This window comes from Mus pahari, chromosome 3 (genome assembly GCF_900095145.1).
Source record: "Mus pahari chromosome 3, PAHARI_EIJ_v1.1, whole genome shotgun sequence".
Classification (NCBI taxonomy): domain Eukaryota; kingdom Metazoa; phylum Chordata; class Mammalia; order Rodentia; family Muridae; genus Mus; species Mus pahari.
The window spans coordinates 143,881,964-143,904,426 of NC_034592.1; the positions used below are offsets into that span (position 1 = coordinate 143,881,964).

The 22,463-nt window shown below is 44.3% G+C and overlaps 1 protein-coding gene across 7 annotated transcripts in view; it reads right to left on the minus strand.

The window, feature by feature from the left end:
* Positions 1-626: 626 nt before the first annotated feature.
* The window catches only part of Ptprt (protein tyrosine phosphatase receptor type T), a 1,084,881-nt gene continuing 1,063,044 nt past the window's right edge, over positions 627-22,463 (minus strand). For 4 of the 7 annotated variants that reach the window (XM_021194826.1, XM_021194823.1, XM_021194825.1 and 1 more), the window contains 4 exons: positions 13,048-13,173; positions 12,042-12,205; positions 9,083-9,218; positions 627-8,230 (listed from right to left, as the gene is read on the minus strand). In XM_021194826.1, the coding sequence (XP_021050485.1) occupies positions 8,177-8,230; positions 9,083-9,218; positions 12,042-12,205; positions 13,048-13,173 (480 nt within the window). In that variant the 3' untranslated portion in view covers positions 627-8,176. The remainder of the gene's footprint in view (positions 8,231-9,082; positions 9,219-12,041; positions 12,206-13,047; positions 13,174-22,463) is intronic. The other 3 variants (XM_029535922.1, XM_029535921.1, XM_029535920.1) reach the window with 1 other exon arrangement.

Genomic DNA, 22,463 nt, shown 5'->3' on the forward strand with positions numbered 1-22,463 from the left:
GTTATGAAAGGTATGAGGACCTCAATTTGACTTTTTGACTCAATTTGACTGCCTAGAACCCACATCCAGATGCAGAAATGCATGTATGCTATCTCAGTGGGCTGATGGTGAGTGGAAGGTGTAGTCAAGAGAATCTCTGGAGGCCCCTGGGCCAGCTCTCCTGGGACTTGCAGGGATGAGTTAGAAGGGACTGTATCTCAAACAAGGCAAAAGGTAAGGGTTGACACCTGAAGTTGTCCCCTGACCTTTACATGTGTGCCATAGCATATGAACACATACATGTGCAGGCACACACAGAGCACACACATACAGAGAAATATGCTTAGCAAATGTCCCATTGAGTCTAATGCCAGTATTCTGAACCACACTTGTGGGCTTTAGATACCTTTTACCAGTTCAGTGTATACTTACGGAAAAATCCCTTGATATTTTTGAACCTCATTTTTCAATCATCAAAGAGGAAATATTATGCATATCTTGTGCTATGGTTGGGAAGATTAAGTAAATGAATAAGAAGAAGCCTAGCTGAGAGGAGTATCTTTAATTCTTGGATTTCAACCTGAACTTGTTTCAACCCCCCTCACTCCCAGGAAGACACAAGCATAAATATCTTAGGAAAACACGAATCTCAGGGTCACAGCTTTATTGTATAGATTTTTTTTTAAACACAGCCATATTACAAACATTGTCAGGGAACATTTACAAGAATAAATAAGATGGACTTGCAGGTGTAAAAAGATTACACATCACTTTAATGTACAGTCAAAAAATATATCTGATATTCATTGACCTGACATTATTTACCTTCTGCTTTTTGAAGCTAGAACTGGAAATAAAAAGGGATAGGGGGTGTGGGGAAAGACATTGACAGCACAGTGCTGGCTTTCTTTTTGCTGAAGTTGATTTATTTTGTTTTCTCTTCTCATACGTGCTTTATCTATCAAACACCCAAACTGTACAAGTGCAGGACACTGGGATTTGTGGAGATTTCAGATAGTGTGGAGACTTTGGTCTCATGTGATATCATATGCCACTGGACGATGAAAATGTCAGCTTCCCTAGTGTAGACTGGGAATGCCATGATAGGTCCTGGAGAGCTGTACCAGTATGGTACCCTGTAGCCAAGGCAACCACAGAGGCTACAACTGTACCTTTAATTGATTACTTGGATATAGAGTGAAGAGAGAAGGGAGAATATAAGTTTTGAGCCTGATTACAAATCTGAGTTAGCCTAGGCTAACCTGGGCCAGCCCAAGAACCAGATGGTGATAAAATATATGTACTGGGAATGATTTTTGACCAGGGTGTCAACAGAATCACTGTGCTTTTGAAATCTTTTCCTACAGGCCTTGAATAGGGAATGACAGCTGAATTAACTTTTGGAGATAATATGCATGAAGCAAAGCCTTGTTTTGACTCCTGCCTCGATGTTTATTGGTTCTGTCTGTCATCGAGGGCCCTGGTGGCCAGTGAGTCTGGGTGCTGGCTGCCCTTCTCAGTGATGGCAGTAAGCATCAGCTGTATGACCAAGGAGCTGCTCCCTGTGACTGGTGCTAACCATCCTGGATAAGGCTAGGGGGTGCAGCTGGAGCTGCCTTTTGATTGACAGGAGGAGATGATTTGATTAGAAAAAAAAAAGTGGGTTTCCACGTCCCAAACCAAGCATGACCTACCTACTTCGTTTCCAGTATGGAGGTCCCAGTTCAAATGTGACTTTCATGTTTCAAGGACTCCCCCACCGAAAGTGAAAGTGGCCTGAAGTCTACCTCAGCTAGGCTGCTTCTTCACACTAGGCCAGGAGATGGGGATGCCCGGCTTCTGCTGGGAAGCGACTCAAACAGGCAGCAATCCTCCCCAGCACCCAGCTCTTTCTTACTCAGTCTCCTCATCCACCTTAGCCCTGCTCACAGGAGTAACCAGGGTAGCAAGCTATGCTTGACTCTGTCTTGTCATCCACAGTCTTAAGAGACTGTGAATGCTAGTATTCTGCTGTCCCTTTAGGAAACTCATTTTTTGGGGGGTGGGGGGACTAACACAATTTGGCTCACAAAGGCCCTAGAAATGGTTCTCACCGAAGACTCACAACCTACATTAGACACCTTGAATACCATCACTTTGCTGTTCAATATTCTAAGACTCCTACACTTCAGTCTCTAGACATTCCAACAAAGAACCAGGGTTAACATTTTACCACCCAGCGTGGCTCTCAGATCCAAAAGGAAGCCCCATGATTGATTACCTCCTGAAGTCCTTTCTAGTAGGTTGTCTCCCCTCCCAATTCTTGCTCATCCTCTGTACCAGCTGCTGTGCACCACCACTAAGCTCTTAGGTGTATTCATGCTAGAGAAAGTGGTGCCAGGTCTGGGGCGGGGTATGAATGTGGGCACCGACTCCACCTGTTGGACACTAATATTCATGGATGGATTTCAGGGGTGAATGTGGCCCCTTTGATAGCTTTTCTGCCTCTTGTAGAAGTTGGTAGGAGATAAGCAAGAGATAGTTCTTGGTTTCCACAATACAGTTATATAGCCACTGTCATGCAAAAGTCTATCTGTGGTTACCAAGAAATTGAAAGAGCTTATTCATATGTAGATATGTCAGAGATATTTGTGCTGTGTTTTTAAGGATATCAGCTCCGTGACTCTAAATTATGTGTCAGAGAAAACTCGGTTTAGAACTATTCTCTTCCTCCCCCACTTTCTACTTTCCACCTCTTTCTCTCTCTCTCTCTCTCTCTCTCTCTCTCTCTCTCGCTCGCTTGCTCGCTCGCTCGCTCGCTCTTACTTTCTCGCCCTCGCTCTCGCTCTCTCTTTGTTGTTCAAAAAGGATAGGATTTCAAAGGTGACCCCACATTCAGTTAAAGGAAGCCTTTGCATTTCATAATTTTTGATTGGTCTCTAGGGACAACCTCACACAAGAGACCTTTACACGACAGTACGCAAACCAGGTTAAGGCTCAGTCGTCCATGGCTGAATTTACCCTACTTTTCTGTTTTATTGTCTCCGAGTAAGAACTGGTGAGGTGCTACAGAGCGCCTCAGTTTGACTGGTCAAGTGGAAAGAAAGGCCAACCAAGGCTTAGAGAGGACATTGCTATTTCTGTTTTATCTTTTCACTTGACTTTTACTTTGGGTTGGCAACTCGTTCTTAGGGATCTTGGCTCAGTATAATCCATTGACCTTGTGGCATAGGATCAGCATCCTGTTCATGTTCAGCTTTGGATCTAGACCTACCGTTTACAGTACTGAGCTTGCTTTAGCTTGGTGCTGACGACCTGCTAGGATAGCAGGGGTGGCCAGCTACAGGTTAAGGAGGGGTGGCCTTCTTTATTCTTTCCCCACGGAATTTATCACTGAGCTCAACAGTCTATAAGTATCCTTGTTTCTGAGTAGACACTGGGTTTCAATTGAATTCTTTTTTCCTGCCCTTGCCTTCCAGATGAACCCTTTTAAACCTGGCCAAAGATGTGTATATGTTTCCTTTTCCATGCCTTGTTCAGTCTGATATTTTATATCCCAGAAATGGTATAGTTGGAGTTCAAACCAATGAGCAAGTTCTTATCCTACTTACCATGGCGTACCGTGCCATAGTAGTCTGTACTTCCTAGTGGTATCTATCTTGGGTGCTGAATGCTATAGGAATCCAGGGATTGTACTGAGCTATGTGAAGGGAAGGATATTTAGGATTCATGAAGTGTGTCCTAAGATTTTCCCACATCAGAAGCCATGGAATTCTACAGAGACAACAGACACCGGTCAGCATTCAAGGATCCTCTGCAAATCTGAATCTGGCTCCCCCTTTGTTTTTAGGGTTTTGTGGACTCAACCTTTACCATGCCACGCAGGTAAGTTATCATTATTCTAGTCTGTTAGTAGGCATCTTGCAGAACTCTCCGTAAGAAGAAGAGCCCTTAGCTGAACCTTAGGAGCAGTTCAGTCAGGATACCTCCACAGCAACAGATGCTCCGAGGGGGAATGTAAGTTGGTGTGAATTGAGTTTAGAATTAACCTCAGGAGGAAGGAACATGATCAGGCACTATGCCTTGGTCAGAGATATTCCCTAAGATTGATCAGAGAGATATGAGATAAAGGACAGATTTAAAAATGTATTTATATAGTCATATTTAAACTACTAAGAATAAATTAGAAAATGGAATCCGAATATATCATGAATGTAAAACATGAGGCTCTAGAGAAATTTGAAGCTTATCATTGTCTGCACTGGGCTTTACCAATATCTACTGAATCATTCGTTTTGCTCTTATCTCTGTGGCTAAGAGTAATCATGTGGGAAAATCTCAGATACTATGTTGGAAGAATTTTGTCTCTGTGGTCAGAAAGCCAGGACAAGTTTGCTTATATGGGCAAATGAATTCTCCCTTTGGATCTCTTTACTTGTCAGTAAAGTAGTGCTGGCCATAATCACAGTTATTTCAAGAATGTTGAAGAGTGAGCTCATGTTTTAGAGTCCACAGCACTGAATCTACTAGTTCCATGGAGTAGGTGACATCTGGCTGGTCTTTTATTGCTAAGGCTCACACTGAGAGTCACCTAAAGCAAGCAGCCTCTTCCATTCTTATAAAAGGGATCTGCTGTGGCTTTCTAGAAGCTAACAGGCCCATACCTCCTCTATGATAATCATATCAGTAGGGATAAAAGGACATGAGATTGAGATTTAGCTGTGATCCAACCTGAAGCCATCTAGCCCATAGACATGGCCAAGTTGGGGCAGTTTTCATGGTATCTCATTTGTACCTTATACCTTCTCCATTTGGATTCCACTGGTGACCAAAAGGAAGATATTAGCTAAGTGAGGGTTCACTTTGGCATCTTTCCTTTGCTCGTGTCAAAATGAGCCTACCACATATGTAGGTTGGGCGAGAAGAGACTCTTGGAAGGTGGGTTTTCTTGGGAGATTTCCTGGGGAAAATATCTAGATTTATTAGGACCATTTCCCATGACATCTAAGCTCTTCTGCATATCCTCCACGGGGATCCGAAGAATGTCACCTCTGTCCATATACCCCACTTTCTTTTTGTGTGCACTGTCTTAAGATCACCTTGTTTAAGAACGTTTGGATTGTGAGAAAATAAGGGTATAAATTAGCCCTTGGTGACTTCCCTCAGCATGGCCTGAATTTTCATACATTTCCTTTCCCTTGGATTTTTTTTTAAAGAATTCCAGCCATTTATAATGACAGATACCACCATCATCTTTATCTGTCAGCTCTTCAACTCTTTCCTCAGAAGGATGAATCCTAGGGTTTGTAGTTAATCCTCTCCCCTCCATCCTCTCTCTGTTAGAAGTGGTCAAGATCTAAAGAAATAGAATGCATCATGCTGATTGACTATGCTATAGACTCCTGAAGGCTACAGGGAAGTCCATTCAGAGATAGGAGACTAGAGCCATAGGAATCCTGACGGACCAGTGGGGCCTGGGGCCTGGGGATATGCTCAAATATACCTGGGAAGAGGCCCATCAAAGGAGAATAGTAACTCATAGGATTCCTTTGCTTGCCTCTTCTTTGAGATGCTCCTTTTGAACCTCCAAAGTGACAGCCTTCCTTGATCAACTCTGGTGTTCTTAGACTTCTAGACAGCTCCTGGGCCCACACCAATGGGAGCTGGCTCCCTGATTTCCTTTCATATTCTGTCCTTGAAGGCTTAGAGGCCAAGGTTGTTGACCCTGCTCCACAGTAGAACAGAGACCCTGGGTTTTACATAAGAGCTCAGTCTCATGATTCACTCCATATTTTGTTCCAGCAACAAAATAATGAACACACACACACACACACACACACACACACACACACACACACACGTATGTAACATATTAAAAGCACACACTGAGAGGACATTTTCACAGTGTCTGATGAAAGGAAAAGAGGCTGTCCTGCTGGTCCAGAGAGAGCCTCTCCAAAACTAAACTGAGTGCATAGCCGTTGAACTCTGCCAGCTTCCTGTTGCCTGCAGGGCAGTGACTGTGCCCTTTGCATTTCCTCCCTGGCTCTGGCTACCTTCCTGCCACCATCCCTGTCTTGCTACCTTCTAGCTGGGCTGACCTCCCACCATCTGTCCCTCCAGATACCTTCTCACCTGCGTTTTACCATTGTGCATGTTGACGCCCTCGGCCTGAATTCCTTTTTCTTCTTTTCTGTCTGTTGAGCCCTGCCTGGAATGGATGTTGCCTAGGAAGCTCTAGGCAGAGCAAGTCACTCTCACACCTAAGCTCATCAAACGCTTGTATGTTCCATTGTTACAATGTGGCTCAGCTTCTCTACAATACAGTGGGCCTGAAGGGCAAGATGTGTACCTTATTGGATTCTGTGTCCCTCATACACCGAGACTGGATCCGTCTGCAAGATGGACCTTCCTAGACCCCTGGCTATTAAGGCTGTCAGATATTGTGGCTCAGCCCAGGCTACAGAGCTTCCCAAGATGGCTCCCTTGTAGCCTGAGGGAGCATGAGAATTGTTTTTAGCAATGATGAAATTAGATAAGACTAGTTTTCCTGGGGAACTGTGAATGAGTTAATAAAATATATCTGAAAGTTTGGGCTACCAAGAAGAAATGGTATCAGAAAGAAAGAATTAAATTTCTACTCATGGAGTTTTCTCTCTCTCTCTCTGCACTGAAGTTTCTAGCCTCATTTTGGTTCCATAAAAATAATTGCTTGGCTGAGAAAGCATGAGGAAAATGGTGGGGAGGTTTCTGTGCCATTATCTGCCTTTGGAACCCAAAATTCCATCACTGAAGAAGGTGCTCAGGTTTCTCCAATTACCAAATGCATATGATGAGAGCATTTTCTAGGGGTTCCCAGGGGTGCTACTGACTACATGAGATGTCACATGGAAGGTGGTAACCATGGCACTTGGCTTGCAGGAAACACTTCACGAATGTTCTCTCCTTTCCCTTAACTTATTTATGCTTTGAGCAAGACTTGGCCCCCGGCCTAAACCTGCTTATTCTAGCATAAACGAAGCTGGGGCCCTAGTAGCCAATTTCAAAATGGCAGCTGGATTTTTTTTTTTTTTTTAGGAAAGTGTTCAAATTTGGAGAGACAAATTATAAAGGTGTTGCTGTATCTCCACACCCCCAAACCAGGGACCAATCCCAGAGGTCCCTTTTCAAGTGTTCAATAGCTGGGTCATCCTACAGTGGGTCTTTTCATGGGTATGACCAGGAAATATAAGTCCAAGCGAGTTATCTGACAGCCACACATTCAAACTCCCATCCTATCCCTTTCTTCTTTTGACATAAGAGAATACAGAATTTTACACTCTCACAAGAGTTTCTTTTCACATATATTTGGGAAAAATACTCGAAGCTTTTTTGTTTGTCTTTCCCACAGAAAGTACCACCTAAGAAGCACAGGGTTGTACTGTACAGGCCAGCAAGAACCCTGCCCCATGAGAGTGGCTTTTTCTACAAAGATTAAAGAGATACTGTAACATTTCCTATGAGCCCTCCTCTCCCTACAGACTATGGAAAAGCAAAGGAAACCTTTGCTGAAGTGTGATGCAGATACAGCAGGTTGGCTGGGCGTTTACAGAGGGTCAAGGCCTGGCTGGAGACGAGTAGTGAGTAGAACCCAGCATAGGTTAGATATAAGATGAAAAATCTTTCTGCTTGGCCTAGGGGGCATCCAGGAGTCACACTGACCCAGATTGGCAGCTGTCTCATGCCAGAGGCCCCTGTGGGAGATTATAGGAATCAATAACACAGTGATCCCTCAAACTACAATCCATGCTTTTGCAGGATAACATGGAGAAGAACTTCCACCCCTGGCACTCCTAAGGATGGTAAGGGAAGGACTGGCCAGCTCCCCACACCCCAGCACCTGCATAGTCAGCTTGCCATGAGAGTAACAAACTCAGAACGAACAAAAGCAAGAGGTCTGGGAATCGAAGGTCCAGGGCCTTGCTTGTGGGTAGACTTCTGTGGGCCTGATGCTGTCAGGTGTAGAAGGGATGCTGGTCTCCATCGGAACAGCATATCTCACAGCTACAGACCCCCACCCCCACCCCAGAAGCTGCAGAGCATGAGACCAGCAGTCTTCTTCCTGGAGCTGAGCAGGTGTACCACCTCGGAGCTCCTGAGACCAGTCATTGTCAGTCACAGAAAAAGAGGGGCAGCTGCAGCAGCCGCTGGACTCTGGCAGGCTCCCCATCCAATCAGTCTAAAAGGAGCTTAAATATTCCAGTGCCACCTCATATACAAATTTATACTGTTCCTGAGGGGAAGACGAAGGAGACGAGAACGAGAGAAAAGAATGCATTAGATTAGAGATGCAGATTTTGGAGAAAACTTTATCTGTACACATGCTGACAATCAAGTAATTATCCCCATCTCACGTCTGAACATCCTTCAACTCCTGACTGATGCGTAGTCTACCAGCACTTCCCAGAATTCCCACCTGAGATTGCTCCCTTGTGGTTATTCCCTCACACACCAAGGGTTCTCAGACTTTAGGCCTTATGCAGAACAAGTAGTAGTGTGATCTGAAAATGAAGATCCTGACTCAGTCCGTGTGGGATGGAGCTCAAGATTCTGCATCCCTCACCATCGCCCAGGTGATCCTGCTGCTCCCAGCCTTTGAGCCACATTCTGTGTGAGATCTTAGCATCCACTTTGAAGATGTATAGTCAAGTTCTTTGTGTGGGTCATCTCCACCACTATAGCAGGTCTGCCCACCTGGGCTCTGCCTTCCTTCTAGCTTCACTATCCTTTATCCAAAGCACCCTAGTTTAATGCTTGATCTTATAAAATATTAGCATAAGTGAATTAGAATAGGCTTGGGCTGAATTGAAAACATAATTCACAAACTACTATTCCAGAAGTCTGAATTAACGACATTTTCTTAGGGGGTAGGCAGAAAGTAAAACAAAGTAGGTGGACTGGGATTAATATTTAGATTGCCCTGCAGGAAAGAGAAATTGCTAAGGTAGGAAAGAAAAAGGAGCACAGACTATAGGTATTCAAATGAGACCCAGTTATTGAAGGTGTGTCCTATGTACAGTTACAGATTTCAGGTCTGGGGAACCTGAAGACTTTGGGTATTGGATAACGGTTCCCGGATGCTCACCAGCGTCTCCACCATGTTGGACTTGTTGTTGCGGAGGGTTTTCACGATGTGGAACACGTCGATAATGTTCTGCTGCTGGATCATCTCACACACACTGCAGATAGCACAGAAGGTTCCACTGCGGCCTCCCCCATTTCTAAACAAAGAGGGAACAGGTGAGCCAAAGTCCCAGGAGTCTGGAGCAAGGAGTACCTGTCTTAGCAGACCTAGTGTGGTCAGGCAACTATGAGAACTTTAGTCTGAGCCATGAGTTTAAATCCCACCGGGGCTGTGAATCTTCTTTGACTTTGGGAAAGACACTTCTTAGTCAGTGTTCCAAGTTCCCCATTTACCTAATTAAGAGGTTAGATTATATGACTTTTGGGGGTTTAGTTACACTGATTTTTTTTTGGCTCTACAAGCATTTTATGCTTGATCAGGGCACACTGATCTGCATTCTTAAGGTAGGGTGGTATTATGTCTTTGCACATGTGGTACCTACATCCATGTCCAAAAGTATACTCTAGGTCTACCAGACATCCAGTGGAAATAGTGGACATTACTAGGTGGTTTTATTAGTATTTCTTCCTAAATTCTAATAAAGACAACAATAATTGATGAGGCCTGAGCTAGCTAGCCCTGACTTTTGGCTGTAGTCCTGGGACATTGGCTCAGTGTTTCTGAAATACCAGGCCAATTCCATGGTTTCCCTTGTAAATCTTTTTTTAAATAGGATCCTACTTGTCTTAGATATAAGGTCTGCATGTTCTTGGAATGGCCATTCCTCCATTGCTCCTCTGTCTGAAGCTGTAAATTATCCTTACAGAAACAATCTTCAGGAACTTACCTGACTCTGAACTCCTGGGCACGATGCCAAAGGCAGCTAATGATTTCATGTAATGGTCTGTGTCTAAGGAACATCTGGACAGACACTAAAGTACTTAGTCAATCTCCCAGATGTTTTACCCACAGGAAACTTAACAACCAGATGTGTCAAGTATAGAAAATTATCCTCCCTTAACTGGTGGGTACCTGAATTTCAGTGACTGTCATGATACCTGGGGGCCCCAAGGATGCCCAAATCCCTATTGGTAGGTTGATATACTTGTCCTGGATGGCGAGGGTAGGAGAGATAGGGGTGAAAACAACCAAAATCCCCCAACCAGCCAGCTGGCCAACCAACCAACCAACTAACCAACCAAATAAACAACCAAACAAACAAACCACCCCTCCCAAATAGGCTAGGATATAAAAATATTGGAGAGTAGGAAGCCTTCCTAGCAAGAAGAGTTCGTATCTTTTGAAATAAGACCCCAAGGACCAAGAAGACAAATGGAGAGAATCTGTCATCTCAGGGCCTTATGGATATCAAGGAATGGATATTGTGCCGTACTAATGAGGGGGCTTATAATGTGTGGGAAAGAACTGGAGGGAGTCGGGGTTGGAAACCAGTCATGAGGTATAGCTGGAGACAGCTTGGCATGTCTGACACCACATCTAGGGTCTGTACATGTCTATATCCTTAAAGAAAAGGTTCTACTGGTGGAAGCTTTTTAGCTCTGGGTGTGCACATGTGTGTTTAACCTGCTCTAAGTTCTGACCTTCCTGATGTGTATGAACCACCTATCTGGAAGGAAGTGAACAATTAGCAGCTTTGTAAAAGACAGGCCAACTCTGGGGTCAATGAAAGGTAATTAATGCCTCCACTCACTCCAGAAAGAATTATCCTGACAAAAAGAGCGGAATTTGGTTCATATTTTCTGTAATACAATATTTTTAAAGAGGAAGGGCCTCTTGCTCTCTTCCCCATAAATGATTCTCTAAAGAGTTGATAGTTGTTGATTTAACATCCTATGCATGCCTCTTATGGCTGCAGATATTCTATGGGTCTGAACTCTACATAGAATGCTTCTTCATAGTAGACTCTGTGACATCTGCTCTTAAGAAATTATACTTACAATTGTATATTTTCTGTTACGGTAGTTTTAATTCTCTGTGTTGGCAGATACATTATTCTTTCCTAAATGCTTTATGCTTAAACACCACAGGGTCTAAACATAATCTACTTTATCCAGTGGACAGATGGGGAAACCAAAGGTCATGTACTTAAGTACTTTTTCCTCCTGTTCCCATCCTAAGCCAGGAAACAAAGATCATCCCAGTAATTGGTCTTGAGTTCACTGCACCCACAGGAAGACACAGATTCCAGGACCCTAAAAAGCCATCTACTGCAGTAGTGTCCTCTCCTCATGCTCTGTGTCCCCATGCCTACTAAGCACAAGGTAGGGTATAGGTCAGGAGGCAGACACAATGGGCAGGTACAAGAGGTTCTCACCCTTCCCAGGAGTCCTCATCCTGAATGCTCCTCCCCACCTTCCCTCTTCCTAGACATAATGTGGGACAGTAGACAACACCTTAGCTCACAGTCTGGTGGATTCCAACTGAGTCCCTTCTGCAACTAGCTTGGTTCCCTACCCATCTAGGCTTTCAGTTTTCTTACTGCAAAATGATAGTCTCTGCCTCATGGATGGGATAAGATGATTGATTCATTTTGAATGCCTGGCTTCAATTAAGCTAAGCCAATACTGTCCCTTTCCTTCTCGTTCAGGAAATAACACAAGGGTACTCTGGTCAATGGGAGCCACTTTATCCCAAGCTTTCTTATGCCTAGCAGGATGATATGCATATGCACTTTTAGAGTGTAGAACTCATTTCTGTGTTGGGAGCACTGGGAAGCAGTCTGTCTACTATGTTCTGCTTCAGCAACCCGTTATGCAGCCATAGTTTAGAGAAAAAACCCAAAAACAGGCACCTCAGTTCATCAAAAGATTCTAATTCCTATGGATGCATTATCAATGGATTCTAAGGGCTGTTGAGATGAGATACTACTGGATAAGCCTCAAACTGGCCATGCCACCAGCATAGCCTTCAGCACCATCAGACATCCAGTCACCCATCACCCCAGCTCCACAGCACTCACAGGCAGTGGACCACAGTGCGCCCCTCTCTTCCATCGTATTGCTCCTGCCATTTCTCCAGCCGTCGGACCACTTTGAGCAGAGAGCGCTTGGAGGGGGGCGTGTCCCGGTATGCAGGCCAGCCGATGTATTGGAGGTGCTGGACAATACGATAACCATCCTGTGGCTGAGAACAGAGAATTGGTTAGGGCTGTTCTGCTGGGGGTACCTAAGGGATACAAGCCTTTTAGATTCTGGCCAGGGTGGAGGGACATGTAATAGAGTAGAAGTCAGATTAAGTGGGGTCTCAGCTGTGCCACCATGGGCTCAGAGTGTCCTTATACCTAATGTCGTGACTATGTACACTGCTTAACTTTCTCTGTACCTTGAAAACTCCTGTTAGCCATCAAACTCATCCTGATGTCCCTTTCTTTAGCAATGCTTTTCTTTATTCTACCAAGCAGAAGTCCTTCTCTCTGAAGCTCATCTGTTACAATTTATCTCATGTTTCCACTTGATTAGTAAACTCTGAGGGCGGTGCCTGAGGACCATTTCTCTAGGTTCTCAGTAGAGAGCAATACTTGTTCATTGTTTCATGGGTTATTATTGTGCGCCCTCCTACCCAGTGTTTAACTGGTAACTATCCCTTTGAAACTCACTAATTATTTTTCCATGTTCAGTGTTTGTAGGACCTTGTCCACAGCTCAGAAGACCCAATTGAAGGGTACCAGAGCGATGTGCCAGCATGGGGAAGAGCTAATGTCTGAGAAGTTTTGTCTACACGGTTGCTAGCGTGTCAGGAAACAGGCAGCTGGCAGGTTGGAAGGGGCTTGGATGGGGCTCTGTGCAGCTAACTGTGCTGGAGCCATTGCTGGCTCTGGAGTCGGCAGAGACATCACTTCCCCAAGGAAGAGCTTATCACGAGAGAGTAACACAGACTCTTGGCGGGCTTAGTGGGATTCTCTCCCAGCCACCTCCATCTGTTCTGCAAAGAAGGGGAACAGTGTGCCATGGGGGCTCTGTACTTACCCGAGCCATGTTACAGATCCGGAAGATTCTGTGGATGATGTCCTCATCGATGTCTGCAGAGACAAACTCCACCTGGATGGGACCGTAACACCCGGAGGTCTTCTCAGGCCAGTACTGCATACAGAGCTGAAGCAAAATAAGAGGTCACAGAAGTCTGAGGGCAAGGAAGGGGGAATATTAAATGCTATTTATCACTGAGCCTTTCTTATGAGCAGGACACATGACCAGGAAAGTCCAGTCTCAGGAAGCAAACTATACTTAGCTTTCCTATTGAGGTACAGGTCCATCTTCCTTGGTTCTAAAATGTTAAAGCTTTGAACAAAGAGGCAGACTTAAAAATATTTTCTATTCTGACTTCAAACTATTTTTTTAATATTCTGGACCCCAGTCTTTTCATCCTTTAAATGGGGAAAAGAGCATCTACCTGTCAATATTGCTGTCAGAATTTTAGGACCTACAAGTGAAAGGTAGGCACAATCTGGTTTTCATTTTACCACAATAGAAGCAACTATTTCCCATTCTAGAGAAGTCTACAGTGACTGTTCCCTGTCACATCAGACTGTTTTATAAAGTACAGGGTTTGGCGTCTGACAGTCTTGGCTCCAAATCCAGGCTGTAAGCATATAGGTTTTGTCATCCAGGCCTCTGCTCTCATGTGTAAACTGAGGATAAGCATGTCTCCCTTGTACCATAAGGATATTCACTGGGTACCAAGAGAGCTTGTTGACTGTCTTCCCAACATTTCTGGACTTGGGAACTACACACAGAGTTTAGAGCCTATAGCCAGTCACTTCTCACTCTAAGATGGTGTCTTGCAGCTAAGGCCATTTGTTTCCCTCCTCCAGCATCTGAAGCCAGTTTTGTTCATCATAGCCATGGGAACAGTTATGAGCACAGGCTAGGATGCAGCTAGGCATACCATAATAGACAGAACACTTCTTGAGAATCCTGTCAATCCGATGTAGCCCTGGAGAGACTGAGGAGCCCTGGTCCTCAGTATATGAGCATCATCCACGAGGATGGCTATCTCATTCCTTTGTGTCTAATGGGTGACTTGAGTCTGGGTATCTGTGGAGGGGGAGAGCATGCTTCCTCAAATTCCTTGGTCTCTGATGAGCATTGAGATGGACCCTGCCTAGCCATTGTCTTAGATTTGGGATACAGGAGGATGACAACTGGGGACACAGTATTTTGGGAGCTATTGGTGACAGGAGAGAGGTCATGTGATAGACAGGTGGAATTGTTAAGAAGGCACAGTCAATACCCATAAAGACCCACTGAAGCTTCTAACAGCAGTTCTGCACTGCGTGTCTCATGGGGCAAGGTCAGCCATGGCCCATGCCAGCTTGTTGATGTTGACCGAGATGAGCCATGAAAGTGTGGGGACCTCCTCTGAGGCAGGGATTTCCTGGGAAGGAAGACTTGCTCTCTCCTTTGTTGATGGTAGTGAACTGTCAGTTCACCCTGGGGAGTCACATGGCATGCTGCTTTTTATTCTCTCCTCCCTCCAAAGCTAGAATGATAAAGAAAGACTAGGACATAGGGTATGCCAAAGGGACACATCAAGTCCCCTGCCTTTTTACCAGTAGAAACCAGAAGTTCTCGCCTAGGGATACCATCATTTAACTTTAGCTGTGGTCGTCAGCTATGGCCTAAATAGCCAAACAAAAAACAATATTTAAAAGACTTTTATTTATTTATTAGGTATACAGCATTCTGCCTACATATATGTCTGCAGGCCCAAAGAGGGCAGCAGATCTCATTATAGATGATTTTGAGCCAACATGTGGTTGCTAGCAATTGGACTAAGGGCCTCTGGAAGAATAGCCAGTGCTCTTAACCTCTGAGCCATCTCTCCAGCTCACAAAATGTCTTTTAGAAATAAAGTTTAATTGACACTTACATGTTAACCTGTTCATTTATCATCTAGGAGTGCTGTCACCCAGGACTTCAGCTTCAGAATTGAGTAGTTTAGACAGACACCTACAAGATTTTCTGTCTAGCCTTTCACACCAATCTTTGCCATCTCCTTCTCTATTAGGGTTGTTTTAGGGATAAAGGAGATAATTCATGAAAATAAATCCTTTGATCTTGTATAAGCCATGAAATGAATACCTATTTGGCACTGCAGGACATTATTGCATTTATAATTCAATTGTAGGCTAGTTATTGCCATTGTATGGTTATTATCATTCTCACATATTACTTGGCTTATGATGGGGTTGGTTGCAGCTCCACAAATGTATCCTTGCCTGATGACATCATAAGGGAAAAAAATGAATTCAGGACGGGGGATAGAGATCAGCATGAGAACACTTGCCTTACATGCAGGAGGCCGTATGCTCAATCCCCAGGGCTGCAAAAAAGGCATCTGGCACACATAACCTACAGGCTTTCATGGCTTTACGAGGAAGGACTGCATATTGTAAATGGCTAGTTGTTTCTTTGCAGGATTCTGGGTGTCTAGGATCTGTAGCTTAGTGCCACTGCCTAAGCATCACCAGAGAGTACTGCTGTACTGCATACAGCCAAAGGATGACATGCAAATCAAAATTCACATAGCTTCTACCAAGTGTGTATCGTTTACTTAACACTGTAAAGTCAAAAATTCTCAAGTTGAATGTCTTGCCAAGTAACAAAGATGCGCAGGTACCGTTTGAAAAAGTATTGGTCCTTAGCTTGCCTAAGCTCTCCATCAGGGGTTAATCAGGCATACTGAGAAACAATGTGGATATAGGGGTGAGGGAGGAGGGCTGGTCACAGGGGCCTCCATAGCTGGACAGTCTGCTGCAGCATAGCTGTGCAGTAATGACAGATCCACAGTTTGAACTTCACTTCTCTTTGCCACTGGCTCTTCTGCCTTGCAACCTTCGCAGTAATGAGGGACTGGTCCCGATAAGTCCGTGGCTGGCTGGAGAAACTGGAATTAATCAGAACTTCCCATTTAAAAAAAATAATTGCCTTTATTGCCTGCATTGAATTTAGCCTTGCCAGAGTTCGGCTGTGATCCTGACACGAGGCATATGGATCCGAGCCTATTGGGAGAGTCTATTACCCCCCAATATTTTCAGCCTGAGGAGAATGTGGAATGATTTGTCTCTTTTAATAAGATTTCTAGACCAATTTCTCAAGCTAATAGGTTCTACTATGCCTCAAACAAGAGTCCTATATTTTAGGACTCTTCTCTGCATTTGATTTTCCAGGTCACTTTCCCATAATGCCCAGAGGGCTGCAAAAGGTTGCAGGCCCCTTCCAATCAGAAACCAGTGCTATGCTTTCACTTTTTCACTTGGGCTTCCTAATTTGTGAGACCACAACTGCAGTAGTGGGTGCCATTCGCCCAGGCAATGTGTGAACAGATGTGCATCTGAACCACCAGGGATTGTCGGGTCTGGGTCTTTTCATAGCTCAGCATGCTGCACGAGATCACGAAACAGGAAACAGGAGACAGAGTGGCGAGAAGCCAAGTGCTCCACACCCAGTGACCCTTCCAGACTTGCAAATGATTTTCATCAGCAAAAATGTCTTCTCGGTTTAGCTTAAGACCATCTTTGGGTCCAAATGCATGGCTGCCATTTTGGCCTGAGTATGAAGCATAGGAAAACTGGGGAAACAAATGCTCACGATTGAAGTATACTCTATTTCCCTCTTTTAAGTTTTATGTGTTACTCTGTGTGTGTGTGTGTGTGTGTGTGTGTGTGTGTGTGTGTGTGTGTGTGTGTGTATGTATGTAAGTCTAGTAAGAGGTCAGGAAGCTAGAAAGGGTATAGAAAAGAAAAAAAGGAAAAGAGCTTTAAGAAGTGGTGTGAAGCAGTTTCTGGATGGTCATTCCTTCAGTCTCTGCTCCACACTTTGTCTCTCTAACTCCTTCCATGGGTATTTTGTTCCCCCTTCTAAGAAGGATCAAAGTATCCACACTTTGGTCTTCCCTCTTCTTGAGTTTCATGTGTTTTTCAAATTTTATCTTGGGTATCCTGAACTTCTGGGCTAATAGCCACGTATCAGTGAGTGCATATTATGTGTGTTCTTTTGTGATTGGGTTATCTCACTCAGGATATTTTCTAGTTCTATCCATTTGCCTAAGAATTTTATAAATTCATTGTTTTTAATAGCTGCATAGTATTCCATGGTGTGAATGTACTACGTTTTCTGTATCCATTCCTCTGTTGAGGGATATCTGGGCTTTTTCCAGCTTCTGACTTTTATAAATAAGGCTGCTATGAACATAATGGAGCATGTGTCTTTATTACATGTTGGAGCATCTTCTGGGTATATTCCCAGGAGTGGTATTGCTGTATCCTCTGGTAGTACTATGTCCAATTTTCTGAGGAACCACCAAACTGATTTCCAGAGTGGTTCCAATTTTAGCTTGCAATTCCACCAGCAATGGAGGAGTGTTCCTCTTTCTCCACAACCTCGCCAGCATCTGCTGTCACCTGAGTTTTTGATCTTAGTCATTCTGACTGGTGTGAGGTGGAATCTCAGGGTTGTTTTGATTTGCATTTCCCTGATGACTAAGGATGTTAAACATTTTTTTTTTTTTAAGTGTCTCTCTGCCCCACCTGGGGACCCATCCCATATACAACCATTAAATCCAGACACTACTGTGGATGCCAACAAGAGCTTGCTGATAGGAGCCTGATATAGCTGTCTCCTGAAAGGCTCTGCCTGACAAATACAGAAGTGGATGCTCACAGCATCCATTGGATGGACCGCAGGGTCACCAATGAAGAAACCAGAGAAAGGACCCAAGGAGCTGAAGGGGTTTGCAGCCCCATAGGAGGAACAACAATATGAACTAACCAGTACCCCCAGAGCTCCCAGGGACTAAACCACCAACCAAAGAGTACACATACGTAGCAGAGGATGGCCTAGTCGGTCATCAATGGGAGGAGAGGCCCTTGGTCTGGTGAAGGTTCTATACCCCAGTATAGGGGAATGCCAGGGCCAGGGCCAGGAAGTGGGGTTGGGGGGTTTTGGAGGAAAGGGAATAACATTTGAAATGTAAATAAAGAAAATATCTTAAAAAATAATAATAAAGAAGTGGTCTGAAGAGGCTAACAGAACACACAGAGTAAGGAGAGCACTGGGGCAGATTGCTAGGAATGCAGAAAGGAGGAGACAGGGAGACTGGGGTTGGAGAGGATGGGGTGGGGAATAGGGCAAACTAAGAGTGCAAACACTAACTGGTTATTCTGTACACTGATTAAGCAAACAAAGAAGTAACAGGCTTCCTTGTCTTCTATATTTTCAGACATAACTAGTTTTGTTAAGCCTCCTCCTCTTCCACACTCCTCCCCATCTCCTTCCTCCCTCTGGTGTCCTCCCCCCAACAGTGATCCTTCTTGCCTACAAGTCACATGTATTCTATCCTTCTTGTGGTCCTCAAACCCTCCTTGTTTTCTCTTTCCTAGTTTCAATGGCCTCTATTTACACCTATAAAAATGAGAAGCTTGGATTCCATTTTGATACTTTTTCTCTTGGTAACTTGTCCAAGTCTCTTAATTCCTACAGTTTATTATGGAGGAATATGCATATTAATGTCTCCTTGCATAGGGATATCTCCAGTGAGAAATCTGGGCACGTGAGCTGTCGCCATTAGGGAGTGTTATTTAAGACAAGATGGATAAAGAGAAAGGTTTTTATTTTCCCTTCTGTTTCAGTCTTTTTTAAAGTTTATCTTTGGGATTAATATCTAAAGGCTTGTCTTCATCGCAAAAATTCCTGAAGAGTCAGCTCAGGGTAGCTGTGGAGACAGGCATCGTTATAGTCAGAGGAACTAACTCTGCATGTAGGGTTTTCTCAAGAGAAACTTGGAAAACCAAAAGAGTTTTTTTTTTGTTGGGGGTGGGAGATGGGGAAAGAAATGCATTGGAGTTCCCACTATCAGTATGTATGTGTATGTTGAATGTGTGTGTGTGTGATGAGACTAAGGTTTACTGAGGAGCCCTGTCTCAAAATAAACAAACAAACAAAGCAACAAACAAACCAATGAAGTAGAGAATGATAAAGGCAACCAGCATTGACCCCTGACCCCTTCATGTGCATGCCCACATGCCCACACACCTAGATGCTCCCAAATGTGTTGATTAAAACTCTGTAGTTTGGACCAGATGTTCTTCCCTGCCACTCTTGTTTCCCCATCGTCTAGGGAGGATGGAGCTGCCAGAAAAGGGGGGCCCCACTGCAGATGTGCATGGGTAGGCCCCATGATTGTCTCTAGGAGAGAAGCCAGCCTCATTGTGGCAGATGATTTAGAAATGCTCACGCTTCTTCCCAGAAAGCAGAGGACTTCTGTTGTCTGCTGATGAGTTAAACCCAGCAAAAGTCAAGCAGGCAGTGTACACAGTGTTGGATCAGCTGCTGTGCATTATGCCACCTAGTGATCTCCATCACTGTTAAGGCCACGAAAAGATGTCCTCTGTGTGTGTGTGTGTGTGTGTGTGTGTGTATAGGGTTGACAATTCAGGCATGAATGTGCCAAAGGCAGAGGTAACCTCCCTCATTAAATATCCTGGAATCTGAAAGCTTGTTAGTCACCATGATAAGAAACAAGCTCTGATAGTTGAATGAAAGCTAGCAGATGTGCCTATTTTTGGAAAAAACAATTTAAAAGTATATTTTGGTTCTCCTTACTTATGCCTTTTGTTAATTAAAAATCCTTTGATAAGTAGGAAAGGGCAGGTAATATCACAGTCTCAGAAATGAGTGACTCTAGTTTCCAAGGTTCCTGTGATCTTCCAGGGTTGGGGTGGGGGAAGGATTAACCGTGGGTCACCTAACAGTGAAGTGAATTAGGTGGAATTTAAGTAGAGAACTGTAATAACCTGAGTTGGTGTTACAATTCTGAGTAATGATTATAACATTCCTTTAAATAGAGTCTATAGAATTACATAATTGGCTTTGGCACTGTGGCCAGTTAAAGATGAGAGACTGTGGGAGTAGGGGTGAAAGTTATAGGGGGGCACAGAAAGAAACACCGGGATGGTGATCAAAAGACATCCACACACACCTTCTTACCCTAAGTGACAATGTGATTTCTTCATGGTGCGTGGACACTTACTCTTATGACAGCCAAAGCTGAATTTTCTCCTGGGAAGGAAGGGGAGGGTTTAGGGTATTACCCACAGGAACTCAGTATGTGTGGGGCAGCTTATGGGAAGGTTGTAATGAGAGGGAAAGAGCTGAATTTTGCAGACAAGGAAACAAATTTGGGGGGTGGGGTATATCTTAGCTACTTTTCTGTTCTGTAGTAAAATATCCCGACCAAAGATATCTCTTTGTGTTTGCTTTGTGTCTTTCGGTCACTTAAGGTTCTTGCTGATCTGAATTCAACCAAGGGAGATTTTACTTTTAATCAAAGACAGCCTGCAAGTTTCCTTCTCCACAATATGTGCCACCAGGGGACCCACAGATTTGGGTGCCTCTTGGGTCTTCTGTTGTGTGTCTAGGTCTGTGCTCGGCCCATGATAAGCTCTTAATAAACGTATGTGGATGAACGAATGATTGACAAGGCCTTTGAGAGCCTCCCTCTGGGTTGGAAGCCACTCCAGCTGATGAAACCCTTTCTTCTTGTCTCTCCACACCCTGCTTCTTTTGAGCTCTGACTGAGACACTATTTCTCCAACTCAAACCACTCACCTTGGTAACGAACGTTGAGAGTCCTTTGTAGGTAGAGAGAGAATCTACTCCTTTTACAGACAATCCCCAAAGTTTTCTAAACACAGGAGAACTTATCTCATCACAGCTACAAGCCCCCCACCCCACCCAAGCAAGATGCAATTTATGCAATTTAACGGTTTATTTTGGCTCCTAATAGGGAAAGCATGGACCCACAGGGATGGAAGGCAGCTGGCCACATGCATGACACTGTCTGGAAGTAGAAAACGAACAGGCAGAAGATCAAAATTTCAAGGCTCTTAATCTGGCACTTTCTCCAGCAAGGTGCCACCTCCCAAAGGTTCCATAACTTTCCCACCACCACTACCACCAGATAGAGATCAAGTGTTCAAACACAAGCACACCCAAGCAACAACAGGTTTCTTTCTGATGCCCGTTTCCTGTGTACTATGGTCTGGTCATGGGCTTATAAAAATGATAAAAGGCTTTTCTTGCAAGGTCTCTTACGGGCCTCTGGGGAACCATGTTAGGTGTTGTATCTAGGACTTTGCCTGGCTTAGCTGACCATAGGGCCTTGAAGCCCCCCCCACCTCTTTTTTTCTTTCTTTTTTAAAATTATGTATCCTGGTGAGTTGGCTCAACAGATAAAGGTTTCCAACAAACCTGATGACTTGTGTTTGATCCTGGGGACTAACAGGGTAGAAAAGAAAACTGCCTTCTACAGGCTGTACTCTGATTTTTCACAAGTGAGTCATGATACATGTGTTCCGACAAAGATAGAGGGACAGAGAGACTGACACCCAGATATAGGAACAATTTAACTAAGTGTAATAAAGGTTTTAAAGAAATGTGTATGTAAGTGTGGATGTGTGCCCACTGATGTGCGGGGCTTTTGAGCACAAGTATGTAACAGTGCACGTGCACATGTGGAGGTCAGAGGACAGTCTCTGGTGTTGGTCCTCATCTCCTAGCTCGGCTGGGATGGGGTCTTTTGTTGTTTGCCATGAATACATCAGATTTACTGGCCCACAACAAGCATCTGGGGAGTCTCCTATTTCTGCTTCCTACCTCTGGGTAGGAACGTTCAGATTGTACTACAGCATCTGGCTCTACAGGATTCTGGGGGTTTGAACTCTGGTCTTCATGCTTACAAAGCGAGAACTTTATCCAGAAAGTTATCCAGTAACTCAAAAGAGTTAGAAACAAATCCAGGGGCTGAAGGCAGAGGTTTGAGAACTTTTATCAATGGCTCTTATGGATCACAATTCTCTGATTAGTAGCTACTGTGAAATACAATACTGTGACTGCAGATGGCCCATTCAAAGAAGGAGCATAGGATTTAGAGCTCATTTCCACAGCAGTACAAGGCAATAAGGGCTGCTGGGAGCTTGCATCTTCTCCCTATCCATATCTTCCTGAATCCCATCTGTAGCTTGACCGCCCTCCAAGAGGCATTCACAGTCAAACCACAGGATGAGCTGTTAGTGCTCTTGGCAGCGACTGAGAGCTGCTTAGGGCCTAAGTAGACCTGTCCACCTTGCTGGCCTGGCCCACATGTAGGGCTGTCTTGGCAAAAGCATGCTAGCAGGCAGATGCTCATACCACTTCAAAGACACACCCCTCCAGGTGCCGAAGGCAGCCTTTCTGGTACTCATGCTTTATCACTGTTTATTTTTGCAAGGCACCCAGCTGCTGCAGTGATATTTATATCAATAAGTGCTCTACTCATCTGCCAGTTTCAGGGGATGCTTGCCAGCTGTGTATAGTAGCCAGTCTCGGGGTACTTCCAAGCCTGA